The 22703-nt window shown below is 36.4% G+C and overlaps 1 protein-coding gene across 9 annotated transcripts in view; it reads left to right on the plus strand.

Moving 5' to 3' along the window:
- The window catches only part of TDRD3 (tudor domain containing 3), a 244140-nt gene extending 221684 nt beyond the window's left edge, over positions 1–22456 (plus strand). For 7 of the 9 annotated variants that reach the window (XR_002518401.2, XM_017951284.2, XM_017951281.2 and 4 more), the window contains 2 exons: positions 15781–15906; positions 22196–22454. Coding sequence is in view for 8 of the 9 variants with exons in the window: in XM_017951284.2 (XP_017806773.1) it covers positions 15781–15897 (117 nt within the window). In the remaining variant the exon portion in view is untranslated. Of the gene's footprint in view, positions 1–15780; positions 15907–22195 lie in introns of all 9 variants that reach the window. The other 2 variants (XM_017951283.2, XM_017951277.3) reach the window with 1 other exon arrangement.
- Positions 22457–22703: the final 247 nt, after the last annotated feature.

Consider the following 22703-nt stretch of genomic DNA (forward strand, 5'->3'; position numbering starts at 1 on the left):
TTCCAAGCACAAGGTGCAAGCTATAGGTGGATTTACCGTTCTGGGGTCTGGAGGATGATGGCCCTTTTCTCACAGCTTCACTAGGCAGTGCCCCAGTGGGGACTCTGTGTGGGGGCTCCAGCCCCACATTTCCCCTCTGCATTGTCCTAGTAGAGGTTCTCCATGAGGGCTCTGTCCCTGCAGCAGACTTCTGCCTGAATATCCAGGCTTTCCCATACATCCTCTGAAATCTAAGTGGAGGCTCCCAAAGCTCAATTCCTATCTTCTGTGCACCTATAGGACCAACACCACATGGAAGCCGCTAAGGCTTGGGTCTTGCACCCTTTGAAGCCACAGCCTAAGTTGCATCTTGGCTTCTTTTAGCCATGGCTGGATCTGGGGTGGCTGGGATGCAGGGCACCAAATTCTGGGGCTGCACAGAGCAGCAGGGCCCTCCATCCACAAAGCATTTTTCCCTCCCAGGCCTTCAGGCCTGTGATGGAAGGGGCTGTCTCAAAGATCTCTGAAATGCCCTAGAGACATTTTCCCCATTGTCTTGGCTATTAACAAGTTACTTATGCAAATTTCTGCAGCTGGCTTGAATTCTTCCCCAGAAAATGGGTTTTTCTTTCTTTCTTTCTTTTTTTTTTTTCTTTTTTATTATACTTTTAAGTTCTAGGGTACATGTGCACAACATGCAGGTTTGTTACATATGGGTTTTTCTTTTCTACCCCCTGGTCACACTGCAAATTTTCTAAACCTTTATGCTGTGCTTCCCTCTTAAACATAAATTCCAATTTCAAACCATATCTTTGTGAATGTATATTACTGAATGCTTTCAGGATAAGCCAGGTCACCTCTTGAATGCTTTGCTGCTTAGAAATTTATTCCGCCAGATACCCTAAATCATCATTCACTATCAGCATTTTGGTCAACATCATTCAACAAGTCTCTAGGAAGTTCCAAACTTTCCCACATCTTCCTGTATTCTTTTGAGCCCTCCAAACAGTTCTATCCTCTGCCTGTTATCCAGTTCCAAAGTCACTTCCACATTTTCAGGTTATCTTTATAGCAGTACCCCACCCTGCTGGTACCAATTATCTGTATTAGTTCATTCTTACACTGCTATAGAGATACTACCTGAGACTGGGTAATTTATTTAAAAAAAAAAAAAAAAAAAAAAAGTTTAATCAACTCAGTTCTGCATGGCTGGGGAGGTCTCTGGAAACTTAAAATCAAGGCAGAAGGCAAAGGAGAAGCAAGCACCTTCTTCACAAAGTGGCAGTAGAGAGGGAAAAAGGGGAACTGCTAAACACTTAAAACCATCAGCTCTCACGAGAACTCACTCACTATCACAACAACAGCATGGGGGAAACAGACCCATGATCCAGTCACCTCCCATCAGGTCCCTCCATTGACATGTGGGGAATACAATTTGGGATAAGATTTTGGTGGAGCCAAACTATATCACAATGTTATTAATATAATGAGGTTCTTTATTAGAAATCTTAAAATATATATTTAATATAAAAATCTACAACTCTTTTTAAAGTAAACTAGTTTTTCTCACAGAATGAAAGAACCATGCTCCTTTAAGATAACAATATTGGTTGCAAATTTACAAAGATTTTAAGTTTTTCTTTATGAAAACCATTTTTCTTCACACTTTTGAAATCCTACAGTTTGTAACAGCCTTCATAAATCAGTGATTTCCATTTTAGCTCTGGCACAAAGCTTTTCAGCCAGTCCTGCTGTCAGTGTACTTGCTGGTTGACATTGACAGGATTCTTGTCAAAACCTGGGTTTTGCATAAATTAGTGTTTAACCCTGGACAGGCTTTTCCTCCTCACTTCAGAGCAGCTTTTAAAAGACTGTCATGCCCTTATTCAAAGATAATGAAAGTGAATTGACTATTGTATTATGCATTTTATACTCTGAAGAATGTAGCTTATCAACACTGTTAGAATAACTTGAACTTTCCTAGTCTTTTTTATTTGTCTTTGAGCCTTAATTAATAATCTTCAATCTTACAAATTGCTTTACAATATAGACATCATCATTGATACTCCACTGTACCTTTCTCTTAGTCCGGAGGATCTATCTGCTCTACTTTTTAATATACAATTTACATTGGGGGCAGGGGCACAGCAAAGGGGCACAATTTAAATAATCTTATGGATAAACTTAGAATTTTTAAAAAGTTGATTGTCTTAACACTTTTCAGGAAAATACTATTTGAAAAACCCAAGAAAATATGTGACTCTAATACTGAGACTTCATGCTTTCCTAACTTGTTCTTACTGTCACTGTTTCAGCTATGGATGAATGGCAAAGGAGAAATAGCTTCATCCTTGAATGAAAAGAATATAACATATTTGATATGATTATACATTTATTATGTTCTTCCTTTGTGTAAGATGATAAGCAAATTACTCTGCCGATTGTATCAGTTCCCCCAACTTCTGTTGAACATCTCAGATGTTTCAGATGTGGAATTACAGGTTACTAAAATACGGTTTATAAATTTCAATAAACCTAGCTATAGAATCATTACACTAAAATGTAATATATCTAGTAGTCCTAGTTGAATCAGGTGATATATGTCATCTAATTTTCCTTTACCTAAGTTAACAGAAGTAAGTTCATCTCTCACTGTTCTTGTAGAAAATCTTGGGGATACTTTTTCTTCCTTCAACCATACTACCATCAAAAATGACTGAGAAGTTTTTCTAAGCTTGGAAAGAGAATAACTCTTTTTAAAATAAAGCTAATTACTAATATGTTGAACATTTTGAAATCTCAATAGAAGCAAAAATTCATACATTTAAGCATGTTGTGCAAAATCAGCATTTAGATAACAAGATGATATATTCTCTACTTTATCTTTACTGAGGTAAAGTAGTATAAATGGTTGATAATGTTAGGATTAGAGTTTCAAAACATGATTACCATTGAAATACTTATTGTGTGCTCAACACCATGTATAACTCTTGATGTACATTAACTGATTTAATATCTATAGGATCTCTATAAAACAGATATTAATATGTTTATACACTAGGAAAACTACAAATATAGGTTCAGAGCTGTTAAGTAACTTGCTCAAAATCTTTGAGCTAGTAAGTTGCAGAGCTAATAGTCAGGTTTAGGACTTGGTGACACCATGGAGCATGAACCTTCACTTTATCTGTAAATGGAGGTAAATTATACAAACTTACTTGAGAATTTTTGTATGAGTTTAATGAAATAATGTTTATAAAAATGTTTAGCATATTAATTGTTTCTCAGCATGTGATAAATTGTTCTGATGAGTGTCATTTAGTTCATTCAATCTTAGTTCTCACAAACTGTAAGTAGAGAATGGAAAATGTAGTGGTTAGAGGTATCAGCTGGTACTTCTCAAGGTGATAAAAGTATTTTACATAGGGTAGGAAAAAAACCAACCTATTTCTTTTAACCTATTATTCCATTGCTAAAAGAGCTTAATCTTACACTGAGACTATCTTTATTGTCTTCTAAAATTCACTAGGATCTTGCTTCAAGATGAAGGTACATTTCAACTACCCATTTAGATACTACCCTTTTAGATGGTGTTCTTCTAACTTCCACTCAGACTGTAAAAATAAAGGCTAACAAGTCACCTAAATAACTTTTTAGAAGTACCTGATGTAATATTACATAGTTAATTTCAGAATATACCAATATACTGTGCCAAAGTAGTATCTTTCATTAGCACATGGACTTTATACACTTAAATTTAAAACTTTGTATTTAGGTTGGGAAAATAATTACCTACAAATGTAGAATAAAATATATCTGGGAATAGATTGTAAGGATTTCATTTGATGGCAAGCATAATATGAGTGACCAGTAATTGAGTACCTACTAAAAATATTAAAGCAAGATTAGATATCAGATTGCCTAATAGATGTATATATTGCCTATTAGAGTACCTTCATGAGAAATAATAGCATTGTGTTCCAAGTAAGCCATACTGGGAATGTTATTCTTAGTACTAGGTTATGCAGAATGGTAACTACGAAAATGTATAAAGGAAAAGATGATCAAGATGATGGAGATTCTGGAAATAACGGTATTTGACCAAGAATTCTTAGTAATAGAATAAGGAGAAGTAGAATATTTATTTTTAAATAATATCTTTCATATAGCAAAGGACACAGACTTAAGAAAATGTAAATAGAAGTTCCAGAGGCCGAGTGCAGTGGCTCATGCCTGAGGTGGGCAGATCACCTGAGGTCAGGAGTTTGATACCAGCCTGACCAACATGGAGAAACCCCATCTCTACTAAAAAATACAAAAACTTAGCCAGCATGGTGGCGCATGCCTGTAATCCCAACTACTCGGGAGGCTGAGGCAGGAGAATCACTTGAACCCAGGAGGCAGAGGTTGCAGTGAGCTGAGATTGTGCCATTGCACTCCAGCCTGGGCAATAAGAGCGAAACTCTGTCTTAAAAAAAAAAAAAAAAAATAGTAGTTCCAGATGTTTAGATTTGCACTTTCTAGTGAAGGATGCAAAGGAATGGAGTTGGCTGCTGGAGGAGGCCTCAGCTCCCTTCACCTGAGTTATTTGCAAGAGGCATAGCTACCATTTGTGTGAATGCCATGGATGAATTTTGTGCTAAAGGGAAGATCAGATCAGTGACTCCTGGAGTACCTCACATTTCTGAAACTATAACTTTAGTACTCAGCCTGATAATATGTAAAGGTTTGTAAACCATAGTTTTCTTTATATTTCACTGAAGAGAAATAATAAACTATGGGTTGTTGGACATGAATAGGGAGTTAAATGTGATAATGGTGTTTGTTACATTGGGCCCTACCTGCTTTAAGGCTTAAATTTTTCATTTCCTGTCATTTTTATATTTCTTAACTCTCATTAAGAGGGTGAAAACATCAGCAAACAACTATTTTTGTATCATTTGGTATAAAAATTTTTTCTTACAATTATATCAAACATTTCTTATCTCTCCTACCACTCCAAGTTTTAGTACTCTTTTGTGGCATTGATCTGGCCTGTATTTTATCAATTTGACATAAAGGATTTTTTTTTTTTTAAGACAGAGTCTCGTTCTGTCGCCAGGCTGGAGTGCAGTGGTGCAGTCTCGGCTCACTGCAACCTCCACCTCCGGGGTTCAAGCGATTCTCCTGCCTCAGCCTCCCAAGTAGCAGGGACTACAGGCGCGTGCCACCATGCCTAGCTAATTTTTGTATTTTCAGTAGAAATGGTGTTTCACCATGTTGGCCAGGATGGTCTTGATCTCTTGACCTCATAATCTGCCCACTTCAACCTCCCAAAGTGCTGAGATTACTGCACCTGGCCCTTTTTTTCTGATTTTTAAAAATCTGTGTTATAGGTCTCCATGGCATACTGTATCTGTCTGTATTGTTGGCCAGTCACATATATAAAATATGTTGGCCTGTTTTAGGATTAAAAGCATTCTGGCATTATGATATAATCATTGCTCTCAGAGAAAGAATTTGTTAACTCACCTTATATTAACCTACCAATTTCAGATGTAAAAATGACATAAACTATGAGAGAGTGAAATAGTTAACCACTTGTGATTAGTGCTCATATGTGTTAACCATAAAATATTCTAAAACATACTCAGTTAGCATATTTGGGAAAGTAGTTGCTTTTGTAAAAATAATTTACAGGCATTGATCTGAAAACATATCAATAGGCATAGATAGGCATATGCATTTTTCATTATTAATCATAATTGCTGTACTTCTACCTTTAAAATATTGTTTCTAATTGGTTTCTTTTTATGGGATATCTTAAAATTTTAAGGGTGTAGGCTAAAGGCAGGATGTTCAAAGAAGTTAATCATGTTAATTTATTGTTTGCTTTATCTTAAAATACTCAGATTTTATAGAGTGTCTGTAACTTTTGATTGATCATTTTCAGTAATGCTCCTTTGCTAATTTCTTTCCTCCTTTTGTTCTATTTGCCCTTTTTTCTTTATACATTAAAAAAGAAGAAAAAGAGGCCACCTGCCTCTCCCCAAAACAAAACAAAAAAAATGGTAACAACAAAATGAATTATATGAAATTATTAGTTTTTGTGAATAGTTTTTGAACCTCTGAAGAAATAAAAGTTAAGCTGGTGGCAAGAACCTTTCTTCTTGCCTTGGCTCTTTCATTTTTTTCCAAAGGCATTTTTGCTTTTTTTTTTTTTTTTTTCCCTGCTGAAAGCAATTTGAAGAATACACTTAAAACAAGCTCAGTTCCTGATTTTCAGCAAAATCTATCAGTCTATTTAATTTAATTGAAGTGGGTAAACAAACTCATGTGTTTTGAATAGAAGTATATTTTATTAGCTTAGAGTTATTTGATTGAGACTAATAGCCAACAGTGATTGCCTATTTGTGAAGCTCTTTTTAGTTATTTCTCATAGAATTATCCTGCTAAACCTCTGAGGTCATTACTATAATCTATATGAGAAAACTAAGATGTAGAAAAGTTAACATGCCTATGATGTGGTAGGATCTAAACCCAGACTCAGATCTGACTTAAGAGGTTGAGCTCTTACATGCCAATGCTGTGATATAATATCTTTCAAGGAAATCTTTGAGCCAACTGACACCTTTTGGAGCAGAAATATGTTCCCTACTCTGATTTCTGGACAAGCTTTTGGAATCTATTTAACCTTTAGCAATGGGTTTCAGAGAGGTACACATTTTTAAAAATTATATATTCATCCTTGTACTTAACTATTTCAACAAAGACAATAACCATTCCGTGATGCTTATAGCTTCAGGGCTGAAGCCATCCATTTAGTTAAAATTAACCATAGAACTTGGAGGATATTGTGCTAAATAAGCCAGACACAGAAAGACAAACACTACATGATCGCACTTATATGTGGAATCTAAAATAGTCAAAGTCATAGAAACAGAGTAGGATGGTGGTTGCCAGGAGCAGAGGGTGAGGGAAATGAGGAGATGTTGGTCAAAGATTACAAAGATCCAGTTATGCCAGATGAATGGGTTCTGAAGATTTAATGTATAAAATGGTGACTACAATTAATAGTGGTGTATTATAGGTTTGAAATTTGCTAACAAGGTAGATCTTGTGTTCTTTTCCACAAAAATGGAGAAAGAAGAAAGAAAATGGAAACTGTGAGGTGAGGGGTATGTTAACCTTGATTGTGATTATTTCACGGTGTATACATATGTCAAAACATCAAGTTGTACATCTTAAATATATATGATTCCTGTGTGTGTATACCTCAATAAAGCAGAAAAAATTCAGGAATAACATTGACTTTAGAAAAAAGTTCCTGATGGAAAACTATGTGAAGCAAGAAATGTACTGTATGATGCAATGAAAAGAACTTCAAGTGTACAGCCTAAGGCTCTCACTGAGGCATGGCCACTTACACAACTTTGGGCTAAGGAGCCTTAGTTTTTTCATCTATAAAATGGTGAGATTAATTCAAAGCCTTATTATAAGGATTAAATAAGATAACATGCAAAATGTCAGGCACAAAATGGAATAAGCATTCATATTCCTTATTTTCTGTTTCAAGTTGTAAACTCATGTGTTTTCAAATGGAAGAGGATCCATAACTTTTATCATTTGGAATTTAATAAGGGTGACTTCTATTATCTTTTTTGTACTATATTCTCATTAAAATATGGATGCAGCTTTTTGATGTTCCATTGAATTTTCACAAGTGCTTACCCTGCCAAAAATAGCTTGTTTACATTATATTAATGTATAGATCTTAGTGATGTTAGAGGAAGGACAGTGATGAATAGTACTGTATTTGCTTCTACTGTCATTTAAAAATTAGTTTTTCATTTATGTTAAAGTTTAGATGTCTTGTTTAGATAGTGCTTTACTAGGCAGAGCTTATAATAAAACCCTTGAGTTGGGTATTCACATGATTTCATGATATCTTGTAGAATCATAAACAATTTTAATATAACTTTAGAAAATATAGTATTTAAAGAAAAAGATTAGAACCACAATGGGAGGTCCCACAGTCCTCCTGAAATTTTGTATGATACTGGAATGAAAATATTATGTTATGTCAGCCATGCATTTTGAAACAGTTGTTTAGTAATAAGGTTTTGGATCTGATTTTTCTTTTGTCTTAATTTAGCATTTTTTTCTCTTCTGCCATAAAATGTTTTGGTTTAAATAAAATATGCTGGATGAGGTACATAAAAAGAGATTATCTTAGAGCTGCTCTGGAGGGATGGGAGACTATAATTCTCCAATATATTTTCTTCTAAAGGGGAATTGTTTTACTCAAAGCTTCAGAAACCAAGATAAATTAATCTGTTATAAAATTTACTATACTTGGTTATATATCATAATCATTTTCTCATATGTTTATGAAACTTGAGGGTTTTTTTCCATTTAGGTATATGAAGTGAATTTTTATTATAAAATGAGACATTTAATTTATAGGAGTCAAGTATAGGGTTTAAATTTTCTCTGTGATAGAAGGCAAAGGGAGAAAGGCTCTGAACTCAGAGCCAGAGGCCTGCTTCCCAGTTCTGGCTCTTCCACCAGCTCATTTTATTAATCAAGTCACTCCACCCAATTGGTTTTCAGTGAGTAGCAAAGGTTGAACTAGGTTGGGTTTTTAATTTCTATGGCTTGAGGGCTACAGAGGTTGAAGAAATTGAGGAAGAGAAAGCGAAGGGGGCACTGCTCACAAATGTATAAAACACCCACTTTAACCTGGGCCCATATATTTTATATAGGAATTCTACATAAGATTTCATTTGAAACAAGAGTGCTGAATTTATCCTCAAAATAAATAATAAAAAAATATAAATCTGCTCTGTTAGATTGATCTCCAGTTCCCCTACAGTTCTGAGATTTATGATACCTGTATTCCTTACCGTCATTACTAGGTACCACAGTGAGGGGCAGTCGGGCTTGTGAGTCAGACCTGTGTTCTAGCCCAAGTAGTGGCACTAGTTACTTGAGCAAGTGATAGCCTCTCAGTTTGACTAGCTGTTCTTTACAAAATCTTCTTGTTTTATAATCTGTGGTTCCAGGATACTATGGACCCGGGTTTTGTTTTTTTGTTTGTTTGTTTTTTGTAGTAGAACTACAAATATTAAAGTGGAACTTTTTTTAAACAAGGATAATTGGTAAAGTTCAGTATTGATAATAATACATGACTCCCATGGGCACCAAGGTTATCTGTAATCTTCATAGAAAATAAGAGCTAAGGCTGGGCACAGTGGCTCATGCCTGGAATCCCAGCACTTTGAGAAGCCAAGGTGTGTGGATCACTTGAGATCAGGAGTTCAAGACCAGCCTGGCTAACATGGTGAAACCCCGTCTCTACTGAAAATACAAAAAAATTATCTGGGCTCGGTGGTGTGTGCCTGTAAGTCTAGCTACTCGGGAGGCTGAGGCAGAATAGCTTGAACCTGGGAGGTAGAGGTTGCAGCGAGCCAGGATTGCGCCACCGCACTCCAGCCTGGGTGACGGAGCAAGACTCAGTCTCAAAGAAAAAAGAAAAGAATAGAAGAGCTGATTCAGCTTTCAATTTTTAGCTACTCGAATATGGAAGAATATTAGTATAGTTAATCTAAAAATAGACTTGTATGTAAAGGTATTTTAAGTTTTAAAGTCCATTACATGTTTTGGGAAAGCAGATTTGTCTTTATGATGACTGCTTAAGTTTTATATGAAAATTAGTTTACACTTCCATAAACATAAGCTAAACACCTCAGGCAAAAGGTGGCTTGGAAATTCATAGAATAAGTGGTTCATGTATGAATCACTGAAGGAGATATGTACTCATTAACATTTCATGGTTCAAAATACCCTCAATTTCAAGGACTATTGCAGAGTACATTGACTTATGTATTGTGACTACAAATTCTGTTAAAAGAAACAAATTAAATTTTATTAAATTACACATAACGTTGCTATTAGGTGACAGTATTAAGTTTTTCCAAGTTTTTATTTTTATTTTTTCAATGAAGAGAATAATTGTCATTCCCATTTCCCACCTCCACCAACCAAATAATCTATCACTGGCTCTTCACAAAGTTATGACTTGGGAAAATGCTGAAGGAATAGTAATATAACATAAAATGGACTAGGCGTGGTGGCTCACACTTGTAATCCCAGCACTTTGAGAAGCCAAGGTGGGTGGATCATCTGAGGTCAGGAGCTCAAGACCAGCCTGAACAACATGGTGAAACCCCGTCTCTACAAAAATACAAAAATTAGCTGGGTATGATGGCTGGTTCCTGTAATCCCAGCTGCTCAGGAGGCTGAGGGGGGAGAATTGCTTGAACCTGGAAGGCGGAGGTTGCCTTGAGCCAAGATTGCGCCATTGCACTCCAGCCTGGGTGACAGAGCACGACTCCGTATCAGTTTTTTTAAAAAAAGGCAAGGCGATTCATTAAGTAAAAATGAACCTATAGCTGGAGCAGAGGTAAGTATTTAAGTATTCTCAGCAAATAGAGCGCCCGCCCCCCACCCCCGCCAAAATTTCCATAGAGAGTTCGGTCAGCATTTACATTTTAGGGGTAGAAGCAGAGGAAGAAATGTCCCAGATTTCCAAACCCAAACTTCCTGAAGGTTAGAATTCTTTTCCAGGCTGCTCTGATACTTAGGAGTAGGAAGGGTCATTTGCCTAGCCTAAGGTTTCTCAACTTCAGCACTGCTGGCATTAGGACTGGATAATTTTTTGTTGTGTGGGCTGTCCTGTGCATTGTAGGATATTTAGCAGCATCATTCGCCTCTACCCATTAGAGGGAATAACAACTCCTTCTAGGCATTGCCTAATGCCCCCAGGAGGCAGAATAGCTCTCACTTGAGAACTCCTTCCTTAAAGCACTGGTTTGTATGCTTAGCTGCATTTCACCTTACTATTTGTGGAACAGAGAACCTGACTTCTATTTAAGTGTGTTTCATACCTCCTACTGAAGTGTGTTCCAGGTGACCAATTTATGATGAACTTTTATAACACGGCTCATTTATAAATGGGGAATATGTAGTTTGTCTGTGTTCCCACTCCAGATACAGTATACAGTAATGAGAGATTGAAGATGATATGCAGGAAAAACACAGTTGTAACTTGTCAAACGGACATTATGGATGAAGTTGTGTATCTCCTTTTTGCAGTGGTTTTTGTCTTTTGTTGTTTTCAAAATACCACTTCATTTATGTTTGGTGTCAATGATTATTGCATTTTAGTATCTTTTCATTAAGAAGGAACAATAAAGTAGTAAATATTAGAATAAAAGAGCTCATATTGAATATTAGTTATTTAATTTTATAAAACCTATGTGATAACATGGCTGAGGTAAGCAAAAGTCTTTTTTTAATATTTGAAGAGATTTATTCTGAGTCAAATATGAGTGACCATGGCCTATGACACAGCCCTTAGGAGGTCCTGAGAACAATGTGCCCAGGGTGGTCGGGGTGCAGCTTGGTTTTATTTATTTTAGGGAGATGTGAGACTTCAGTCAAATACATTTAAGAAATACATTGGTTTGGTCAAGACGGGACAACTTGAAGCGGGGGCTTCTAGCTTACACGTAGATTTTTTTAAATTTTCTGGTGCAGAAATCTGAGTCCCAATAAAATGGTTCTGAATCTCAGAATTTTAGGCGAAGATAACATTGGACAGTTCTGGTTTGCAAAAATTCTTGCAGATCTTGTAAAGAACCTTGCCTGTGAGTCAGAAAGAAAATGGCCCTGGTTTGGACTCTTTCTCTAATTAGTTCTGTGACTTGGGGAAATCACTTCACCTCTCTTGGTTTATAGATTATCTGTCAAATCTAGAAGGATGGATTAGATAGCCTTCCAGAACTGTGCCAGCTATAATGTAGTGTCACATTTTTAAAAAAATGTTTGTAAACTTGTTTACAATCCCACCAACAGTGTAAAAGTGTTCCTATTTCTCCACATCCTCTCCAGCACCTGTTGTTTCCTGACTTTTTAATGATTGCCATTCTCACTGGTGTGAGATGGTATCTCATTGTGGTTTTGATTTGCATTTCTCTGATGGCCAGTGAAGCATTTTTTCATGTGTCTGTTGGCTGTATGAATGTCTTCTTTTGAGAAATGTCTGTTCATATCCTTTGCCCACTTTTTGATGGGGTTGTTTGTTTTTTTCTTGTAAATTTATTTGAGTTCTTTGTAGGTTCTGGATATTAGCCCTTTGTCAGATGAGTAGATTGCAAAAATTTTCTCCCATTCTGTAGGTTGCCTGTTCACTCTGATGGTAGTTTCTTTTGCTGTGCAGAAGCTCTTTAGTTTAATGAGATCCCATTTGTCAATTTTGGCTTTTGCTGCCGTTGCTTTTGGTGTTTTAGACATGAAGTCTTTGCCCATGCCTATGCCCTGAATGGTACTACCTAGGTTTTCTTCTAGGGTTTTTATGGTATTAGGTCTAACCTTTAAGTCTCTAATCCACCTTGAATTAATTTTCGTATAAGGAGTAAGGAAAGGATCCAGTTTCAGCTTTCTACTTATGGCTAGCCAATTATCCCAGCACCATTTATTAAATAGGGAATCCTTTCCCCATTTCTTGTTTTTCTCAGGTTTGTCAAAGATCAGATGGCTGTAGATGTGTGGTATTATTTCTGAGGACTCTGTTCTGTTCCATTGGTCTATATCTCTGTTTTGGTACCAGTACCATGCCGTTTTGGTTACTGTAGCCTTGTAGTATAGTTTGAAGTCAGGTAGCGTGATCAGTATGGCGATTCCTCAAGGATCTAGAACTAGATGTACCATATGACCCAGCCATCCCATTACTGGGTATATACCCAAAGGATTATAAAATCATGCTGCTATAAAGACACATGCACACGTATATTTATTGCGGCAATAGCAAAGACTTGGAATCAACCCAGATGTCCATCAGTGACAGACTGGATTAAGAAAATGTGGCACATATACACCATGGAATACTATGCAGCCATAAAAAAGAATGAGTTTGTGTCCTTTGTAGGGACATGGATGCAGCTGGAAACCATCATTCTTAGCAAACTATCACAAGAACAGAAAACCAAACATTGCATGTTCTCACTCATAGGTGGGAACTGAACAATGAGATCACTTGGACTCGGGAAGGGGAACATCACACACCGGGGCCTATCATGGGGACGGGGGAGGGGGGAGGGATTGCATTGGGAGTTATACCCGATGTAAATGACGAGTTGATGGGTGCTGACGAGTTGATGGGGCAGCACACCAACATGGCACAAGTATACATATGTAACAAACCTGCACGTTATGCACATGTACCCTAGAACTTAAAGTATAATAATAATAATATAAAAAAAGTTTGTAAACTATGAAATTAAAATTATTTTTTTGAGTCGTAAATCTGTTAGAGAGTACTGAGACCTAAAGGAAGAAGATAGGCTTGAAGAGGAATAAAGTACAAATTTCATTCAAAGATGACTGAAAATAAACTGATCTATTAAATCAAGCTGTGTGTTATATAAAGAGGAAAGAAGTACCCATTCTGTGCTAAAAATTACTAGCCATAGACTATAAGAAGTAATTGTTGTGGGTAACCAGATTTGCTCTCAACAGCTGTGCAGGACGAATATTTTAAAAGTTAAAAAGCACAGATTGTGCCTCTGACAATACTGTAACTGAAAACCAAACTGTTGGTATCTTTTTTACTTTTTTTTTGGCTTCTACTTTGTATAGACAGATTAAAGACATCAAGTTATGAGTTATGTGAAAGAAATCTCATGGTTGGTCATCTCTATAAAACCATTTACTTGGATCTGGTTAGTTCAGTTCATGAATTCTTTAAACACAATAGATAGAGATAGATTTTCAAATAGCATTGCCATTTTATTATGTAAATCCAGATCACTCTCTCAGCAAATACAGTGTCCTATCTCTGTGTATTTTATTAATAAAATACAGATTTTTAGATGTTCTCCAGCCAGTTCTGCAGCCAAGTGTGGAGAAAAATAGTATTTCATTCTCATTCCTGAAATAATTACTTCATCTCCTACAGTACCAAATATATTTTCATAGTTTTCAGTTAATATGCAGAGTTTCAAATGTTGTCATTTGTCTTAAAATAGCTACTTTTCACATTTAGCTATAATACTTGAAAATCATTCAGAACACTGACTAGAATAATAAAAAATAACTTCTTTCCTGAATATTTTTATATTTTTCTCACTGCATTTTAATTGCTTTGCTAAATTACAGATATAATATCTGATGCTTCTAACCATTTTGAGATTGATTGTTAATGAAAGGGATATAGGGAAAGGAAAACTCATCTGGAAGTTGATCTCTAAAAGGCAGTTATTTAATTATACCAGATATATTGTCAGATTTCTGCATTCTTTTCTTTCAGTGATGATAGGCCCCTCAGGATGATCATTAATTTTTGGCTATTGGCTTATTTCTTTAACATGCAGACTGAGACTTAAAGATTTAAACAGCAGTGTTAGAATGCAAAACCCAAAGATACTACTGTCTTAAAAGTATTAGGGCAAAGTCACAAAGCTTTCCCAAGCCTCAGTATTCTTTATATAAAGTGGAAATAATAGTTCTTATTTTTTTTTTAAAGAATATTGTGGAGGATGTCTAAAATGAGAATTATGTTCATGCCCAATTTTAAAATCATTGCTAAATAATAGGATTTGACCAAATTATCTTGCCATCTTTGTTTCCATTAGGTAAAATTGCAGTAATTCGATCTATAAAAATTTAAAGACTAGAACTCAGTCTTTTCATTTACTTTTCTATGTTTTTAATAAGGTCAAAGGAAAGCAATATTTTTAGAAAGAAGATTCAAAGATAAGTAAGGAAGAGAAAAAAATAGGATTAATTTCCAAAATCATGCAAATTATTGTGCTCTGATAATTCAGTTGTAATTTAAACTGCCTACTTAGTGAAATAGATGCTTTCTTTTTCATAAACAAAACTGAGAGCTAATTTTTTCTCTCTTTCATAGGGCACATACTTCATAGCTGTGTTAATTCAAAAACACTAAAATAACAGGGTGGCAGCACTCAGTAAGAAACCAGTGTGGCTTTGGCTATATTTTGTTGCTTCTAAGTCCTTTTCAAATATTATAATTAACCATACTGTTTCTGCTATTTAATCTGCTTATCCTAATTTCCCTATGCTACTCCTTGAGCTGGTAGATATACCCACTCAGTAAGAAAGCAAATAAAATAGTTTGAGTCTTACTGTAGTGATCTCTCTATCTTGCATGAAGCTTTCTTTATATGTAAATTGTATTCCTCCCCTATTCCAAACCACTATTTTTTTCTGTCTCTAGATGTAAGGTTCTTAACAGTGTTGGAGATTTCATCAGATGGGGACAGACAGCTGGTGAACATTCTTTGGCTCTTCAACCGCTTTTCTTTATTCTACCGAAACCCTTTTCCATGATAAATACCTAGAAACATTTAGAAGCCCAAATATTCAAGAAAATCGTTATTATAATGCTTGCTTTTCTGTATGTTTTTACCGCATTGTGTCAAGCCATTTGATGAGATGATCTTGCTATTATTTGGAAATAGTTTCCTTTTCTAGAATAAAATGCAGTTCTAATCTTACCACTATAAACGACGTTTTTCTATTACCAAGGATCAAAAGAGTCTTTACTTTTTCTTTTCTTTCTTTCTTTCTTTTTTTTTTTCCTTCCCCTTGCCTCCCTCTGTTGTAAAAGTTGACATGTGTGAATTCTGGGGCAGCTTAAGAGAGATATTATTAAAATAGGGACCATAAAATTTTTTTTACTTAAGAAACTTGGAGCCATTTTGAACATGTAAAATCACTACTCTTTGCAAATAGGAGGAAGAAGGCACCTACGACCAAACTCTGGAGTTCCGTAGGGGAGGTGATGGCCAGCCAAGAAGATCCACTCGGCCAACTCAACAATTTTACCAGCCACCCCGGGCTCGGAACTAATACGAAAAGGTAAACTTAACATTGTGAAGTGGTTTTCATATAAAGAAAGATGCAATTCATGTTAAGCATATAAGTCCAATGAGTGATTTTTTTTTCTTTGAGACGAAGTTTCACTCTTGTTGCCCAGGCTGGCGTGGGCAGTGGCGTGAGTGCAGTGGCATGATCTTGGTTCACTGCAACCTCTGCCTCCTGGGTTCAAGCGATTCTCCTGCCTCAGCTTCCTGAGTAACTGGGATTACAGGCATCCACCACCATGCCCAGCTTTTTTTTTTTTTTTTTTTTTTTTGGTATTTTTAGTAGAAATGGGGTTTCACCATATTGGCCAGGCTGGTCTTGAACTCCTGACCTCAGGTGATCCACCTGCCTTGGCCTCCCAAAGTGCTGGGATTACAGGAGTGAGCCACCATGGCTTTTAATGTGGCTACTAGAAAATTTTAAATTACATATGTCTTGTGATATTTCTGCTAGGCAGTACTGTCCTAGAATGTGATATGTCTTTAGCTTCCCCAGAGTTCCTTCACTGGTTAAAAATTAGTTCTGCCATCCTAAGTGAAGAATTTTTTTTCATCTGTTCTAACCCTCAGCTTCTCATATAACAGTAGTCTGCCTCGAGTGGAAGTCCAATGCTAATTGACTTCTGAATTACTGTAGCAAGCCAACGTAGCACCTTTTTCTTTTTATCACTGGCTTTTTTTGTGTGCCTAATGCAAGGTCATCAAGTAAACAGTCCTGACCTACTGCCCATAGTGTCACAGAAGAGCTACTTCTTGACTCTAGATATTTTTCTTATGGCATGGAATAAGTGGTTTGTTATTTAGTGCCCATGTCTGTTTTTAAGCAGAAACAAAAGAATATGTAAGGACTTCAGCAACTTTGTGTTGTATAAGACAGAACAGGCCGGGCGCTGTGGCTCAAGCCTGTAATCCCAGCACTTTGGGAGGCCAAGACGGGCGGATCACAAGGTCAGGAGATCGAGACCATCCTGGCTAACCCGGTGAAACCCCATCTCTACTAAAAAATACAAAAAACTAGCCGGGCGAGGTGGTGGGCGCCTGTAGTCCCAGCTACTCGGGAGGCTGAGCCAGGAGAATGGCGTAAACCCGGGAGGCGGAGCTTGCAGTGAGGTGAGATCCGGCCACTGCACTCCAGACTGGGGGACAGAGCGAGACTCCGTCTCAAAAAAAAAAAAAAAAAAAAAAAAGACAGAATATACACTTATAAAATAAGCTCAGCGTGCTTATAATTAAATCACTTTTAAAGGTGAATAAAAACTGAGAATTTGCCATATATGACAAAACCACAGCATGAGTCTATCATACTGAACGGGAAAAACTGCAAGCCTTTCCTCTAAGATCTGGAACAAGACACAGATGTCCATTTTTACCACTTGTATTCAACATAGTTGAATAAAATAGAAGTACTAGCCAGAGCAGTTAAACAAAAGAAAGAAAGAAAGAACATCCAAATTTGAAAGGAAGAGTCAAATTATTCTTGTTTGCAGAGGATATTATCTTATATTTAGAAAAACCTAGATTCTACCAAAAAAACTATTAAAACTGACAAATTCAGTAAAGTTGCAGGATACAAAATCAATATACAAAAATGCTACTATTTCTGTATGTCAACCACAAACAATTATTTTTTCCCTCCTTTTTCTTCTTCTTCTTTTTTGAGACAGGGTCTGACTCTGTCACCTAGGCTGGAGTGCAGTGGCACCATCTCAACTCACTCCAGCCTCTGCCTTCTGGGCTCAAGACATCCTACCATCTCAGCCTCCCTAGTAGCTGGGACTACAGGTGCACACGACCATGCCTAGCTAATTTTTGTATTTTTTGTGGAGATGGGGTTTTGCCATGTTGCCCAGGTTGGTCTCAAACTCCTGAGCTCAAGCAATCTGCCTGCCTCAGCCTCCCAAAGTGCTGGGATTACAGGCATGAGACCCACTATGCCTGGCCTCAACAGCAAACAATCTGAAAAGGAAACCAAGAATGTAATCCCAAGTAGAATAGCTACAAATACAATAAAATATCTAGAAATAAACTTGACCAACGAAGTGAAAGATCTCTACAATGAAAACTGTAAAACACTGATAAAAGAAATTGAAGAGGACACACACACAAAACTGAAAAGATACTCCATGTTCATGGATTAGAAGAATCAATATTGTTAAAATGACAGTACTACCCAAAGCAATCTACAGATTTAATGAAATCTCTATTAAAATACCAAGGACATCCTTCACATAAATAGAAAAAATAATTCTAAAATCTATACGGAACCACAAAAGTCCCAGAAAAGCAAAAGCTATCCTGAGCAAAAAGAAGAAAGCTGGAGGCATCAGACTACCTAACTTCAGATTATACTACAAAGCCATAGTAAACAAAACAGCACAGTACTGACATAAAAACAAACAGACCAATGGAACAGAATGGAGAACCCAGAAATGAAGCTCTATATTTACAGTCAACTTATTTTTTACATAGATGCCAAAAACATACATTGGGAGGGATGATAGTCTCTCCAATAAATGATCCTGGGAAAACTGGATATCTGTATGTGGAAGAATAAACTAGATCCCTACTCTCATCATAAGCAAAAATCAAAATTGATTAAAGACTTAAATCTAAGACATGAAACTATGACACTAGTGGAAGAAAACACTGGAGACAAACACTCTAGGACATTGGTCTGGGCAAAAACTTTTTGAGAAGACCTCAAAAGCACAGACAGCCAAAGCAAAAATGAACAAATGGAATAACATCAAGTTAAAAAGATCCTGCACAGCAAAGGAAATAGTCAACAAAGTGAAGAGACAACCCACAGAATGGGAGAAGATATTTTCAAAGTGTCCATCTGGCAAAGGCTTAATAACCAGAATATATAAGCTCAAACAACTCATGAAAAAAAAAAAAATCTGATTTTTAAAATGGTCAAAAGCTTGAATAGGCATTTCTCAATAGAAGACATACAAATGACCAACAGGTATATGAAAAAGTACTCACCATCCTTAATCATCAAAGAAATGCAAATCAAATACAGTGAGATATCACCTTACCTCAGTTAAAATGACTTTTATCCAAAAGAAAGGCAATAATGAATGCTAGCAAGGATGTGGAGAAAGGAGAACCCTTGTACGTTGTTGGTGGAGATGTAAATTAGCACAGCCACTATGGAGAACAGTAAGGTGGTTCCTAAAAAAACTGAAAATAGAACCACCGTATGATCCAGCAATCCCACTACTGTGTATTTATCCAAAGGAAAGGAAATCAGGGTATTTTATTTCTTTTTAGTTATTTAAAACAAGGTTTTAAATTGTGGCCCAAGATTGTCAGTGCCCTCATTGCTATAAGGCAGCCATTGTTTAACAATGGACTCAATTTCTTCAGGGCTGTTGAAGGCAGGTAGGATCTAGCAGAGCTAGAAGTAGAGAGGAGGCAGTGAACATGAATGAGGGTGCAGCCAGATGAGGGGAACTCTTAGTCCCCTTGACCCTTCTTTAGTTTCTTTCATATATTTTATATACTAGGGTTCCATGGGAAATTTCCTTCGAAAAAGAATATATTGCTTAAAAGTAAATTGTAAACTATAACTGTAGGGTAACTATAGCTTATCCATATCAAATAACAATGCACACGGTTCCTAATCAACTTAAACATCACAATCTTAGTGGTTTTCTGTGTTCCCTGAGTTAAAACTTCCACCTTGACTAAATGCTTGCTTTGGATTGTACTGTTAACATAGGAAATATATGATGCAGATATTTTGGATTTCTGACATTGATTAAAAAAAAAACTGGTGGACCATGCCATGATGGTATCATTTTAAAACTCTCACTACAAAATTCACCCTGAAAAATAAGACACGTGATCTTGTTTGAAGAAAATTTTACTTAGTTCTGCATTTTAATTCAAGCATATGTTATGAAAGACTATGAAGTAGAATGAAATACCTCTTTGACCTACCATCTTTGGATGGGAGGTTCAAAAATAACGTTCTGCTCTTGTTACATGATGGAATATATTCTTGAGACAAAAGATGTTTGTCTCCTCATTCCTGGTTTTTATTAACTTAAACACTAAAAAGAAGATAAACATTGTAGCCAGCCATTTACTTCCAGCAAATATAAGCATGAATTCTAATATAGGCTGAAATTTTTCTAACGTTTTGTTATCTGAAATTATCAAGGTAGTGAAAAACACTTAAGGTGCTTTCTATTATCAATTTTAAAAAACATAATTTCATAGTCATAAGTTTTCTTATGTTTTGAGTACTAGGTGATGAATGACACATGGTAACTGTTCAGTAAGTATTTATTAAATCAGTATGTTTTGATAAAGTTTCAGATATGTAATTTGCACATTCTTTGATTATCCTAAAACTTTTTTTCAAGGCCCCCACAGAACCCCTTCCCCCCAACCCTCCACACACATGAACTTCATTGTGGTGAGAGAATTGGATTCCCCTTGAGCCTGATACTAAGGACAGCTTCAGTGACTAACAGAGCAGGAGATATCTAGGAATCAGGGCTAGGTGAGAGGCGGTCTCAGGGAGCATGTGGAAAAATAGACCCAAGTCTGAGAAAAAGTGGTGACAAGTCAGATTTGAGACTTTAGGGGAGATAGAGCCCAAAACTCCAAACTTCTAGTTCCTGGACACTGTCATAACTGTTCAGACAGCTTGGAAATATGAGCAGATATAAAATAGAGAAATTATACACAGTTCTTTAGTCCAACCAAAACTCTGTGGTTTGGAGAGGTTTCTGACATGAATGGAGTCCTAGGAACTAGATACTAATTAGTAGGAGCAGCCCTTAAACATGAAGTTTAAGCTTCACATTCCTGGTGGGGTGGAGTCCTCTGAAGATACTGTATAGGCAGAGGAAAGTTTAAATGAGGGAAGCAGAGTCCATAGCAAGTGGCTCTTAGTGGCTACAATAAAGAATATGAACCAAAACAATGGGTATTAAAAATATTTTTCGGTGATGAAAACAGCATGGCTTCAGATATATAAGAGTTTGAATTTGTTGTGTTTGATGCTGTCATGAACTTTTGATTAAGAGAGTGATATGATCAAAATTAAGCTTAGGAAATATTGCAGCTGGATGTAGGATGGATTATAGCAACAGGAGGGAAAGAACCTAAGAAGCTATTGCACTGGTCCACTCAAACCTTGGTTAGAGTTGCATGACCTGCTGTGAAGAGAGAGATGGCAGAGACCTGTGTAGGAAGCCTTTGTAAGACAGATCAGCAGGAAGCTCCTGCTGCCATGGAGGTCAAGGCTCAATGTGTAAAGCAGTTAAATAAACGCTGACTCACTTGGAACTTCTAGTTTCTTCTTTGTTTGATGAAAGAATGGTATTCACAGTTTCACATGTTAGAAACTTTAAAACCAATAGCCAAGCATAGACTACTACATAGGTACTGTAAGCTTATTTTCAAAGTCCTGGTTTTTAACACCATTTTTAACTACTAAAAGATGTATTTTTAAATGTTGCAATTTTTTTGACAATCTGGTCCAGCATTAATGTCAGGAAAATGATCAATATAAAGGTAACTGTTACAGAATTCCATCATGCCAGCAGAACAGGCAGCAGGTGAGGATTATAGTACCCGACGGTCTTTATTTTCTAAGCAGGAGACTGTTTACTTCCCAAGACTTATGAGCTGTTTGTATGCAGCTGCAGGAACTCCACTAGTCCCTGCCCAACCAGGCTGTCATGCATGAGGCTAAAATAGGCCTGGAGCAAACAAATCTTCTCTGCCATTTATCTCAGCTCTTTCTCTTGTCACCACCCAAAGTGGTTTTAACTAGAGTGGTGCCTAATAAATGTGGGGAGCAGGCAGGGGGAGGTGACAGACCAAACTAAATCACCTGTGTGGAGCAACTCAATTCAGAGGTGTTCACAGAAGAACTGGAGGTGGTTAGGATAGGGAAAGACGTGGCTCATTGGCAGACTGCATCAGTTTTCGGGAATCCTCTGTTACAAACAGTTCAATTAATCCAAATTCCTGAAATCAACATACCAGCAATAAATGGTATAACAGTGGCAGAAATGTACTTTAACAAATTCTAAAAGAAAAATTTATTTTCAAAAAAATTTCACTTTTTTCTTTCATATTGCTTTATAAAGATTATGGTTACAAATTAGCAATATCCAAAATTTATTCTAGTCAAGATCTATTTACATTTATACAAACACTTCACATTTACAGATAAGTTTCAGAAGAAATGTATCTTGACAAAGTATGGAAAAGTTAATTTGAGGCTTCAATTTCATTTTCTTCCTTTCTTTTTAAAGGAAACTCTTTGTGAAGAAACAAGCCAGTGATTAAAACATCCTGGTGGAAACGTGTTGACCTTCCACTTTCTCTTCAGAATAAGTAGCAGCTGTGGTGGATATTATTATTTGAAGAAAGAAAAAGCAGATTTTAGGGTGGAAAAAACATTCAACTCACACAAAGAATGGGAAAAAATACTGAGTTAAATAAAGCAAATACCTTTTACAAGTGAAAGGAAGAATTTTTCTTCTGCCATCAATAAAACCCATTGTGCTATTATTGTTTTACTGTGTGTTTTATTTGCCTGATGTTATCTTTCTTGTTCATCTGGTATTAACCCCATACTAATTGCCTTCTATAGGATAGCAATTACAGCATACTGAAGCCTCCCCCTATAATTACAGAATAAACTGACACAGCTTGCCGCATTTCTTAAAAAACAACCTGAAGCCAAATAGTAGTTCTTAGTATGGTAATAGCTGCACAGCAAAAAGTATTTAAAACTTGAATATGTTCTTTATAACACTC

Source organism: Papio anubis, chromosome 15 (assembly GCF_008728515.1).
Source record: "Papio anubis isolate 15944 chromosome 15, Panubis1.0, whole genome shotgun sequence".
NCBI classification, from domain to species: Eukaryota; Metazoa; Chordata; class Mammalia; order Primates; family Cercopithecidae; genus Papio; species Papio anubis.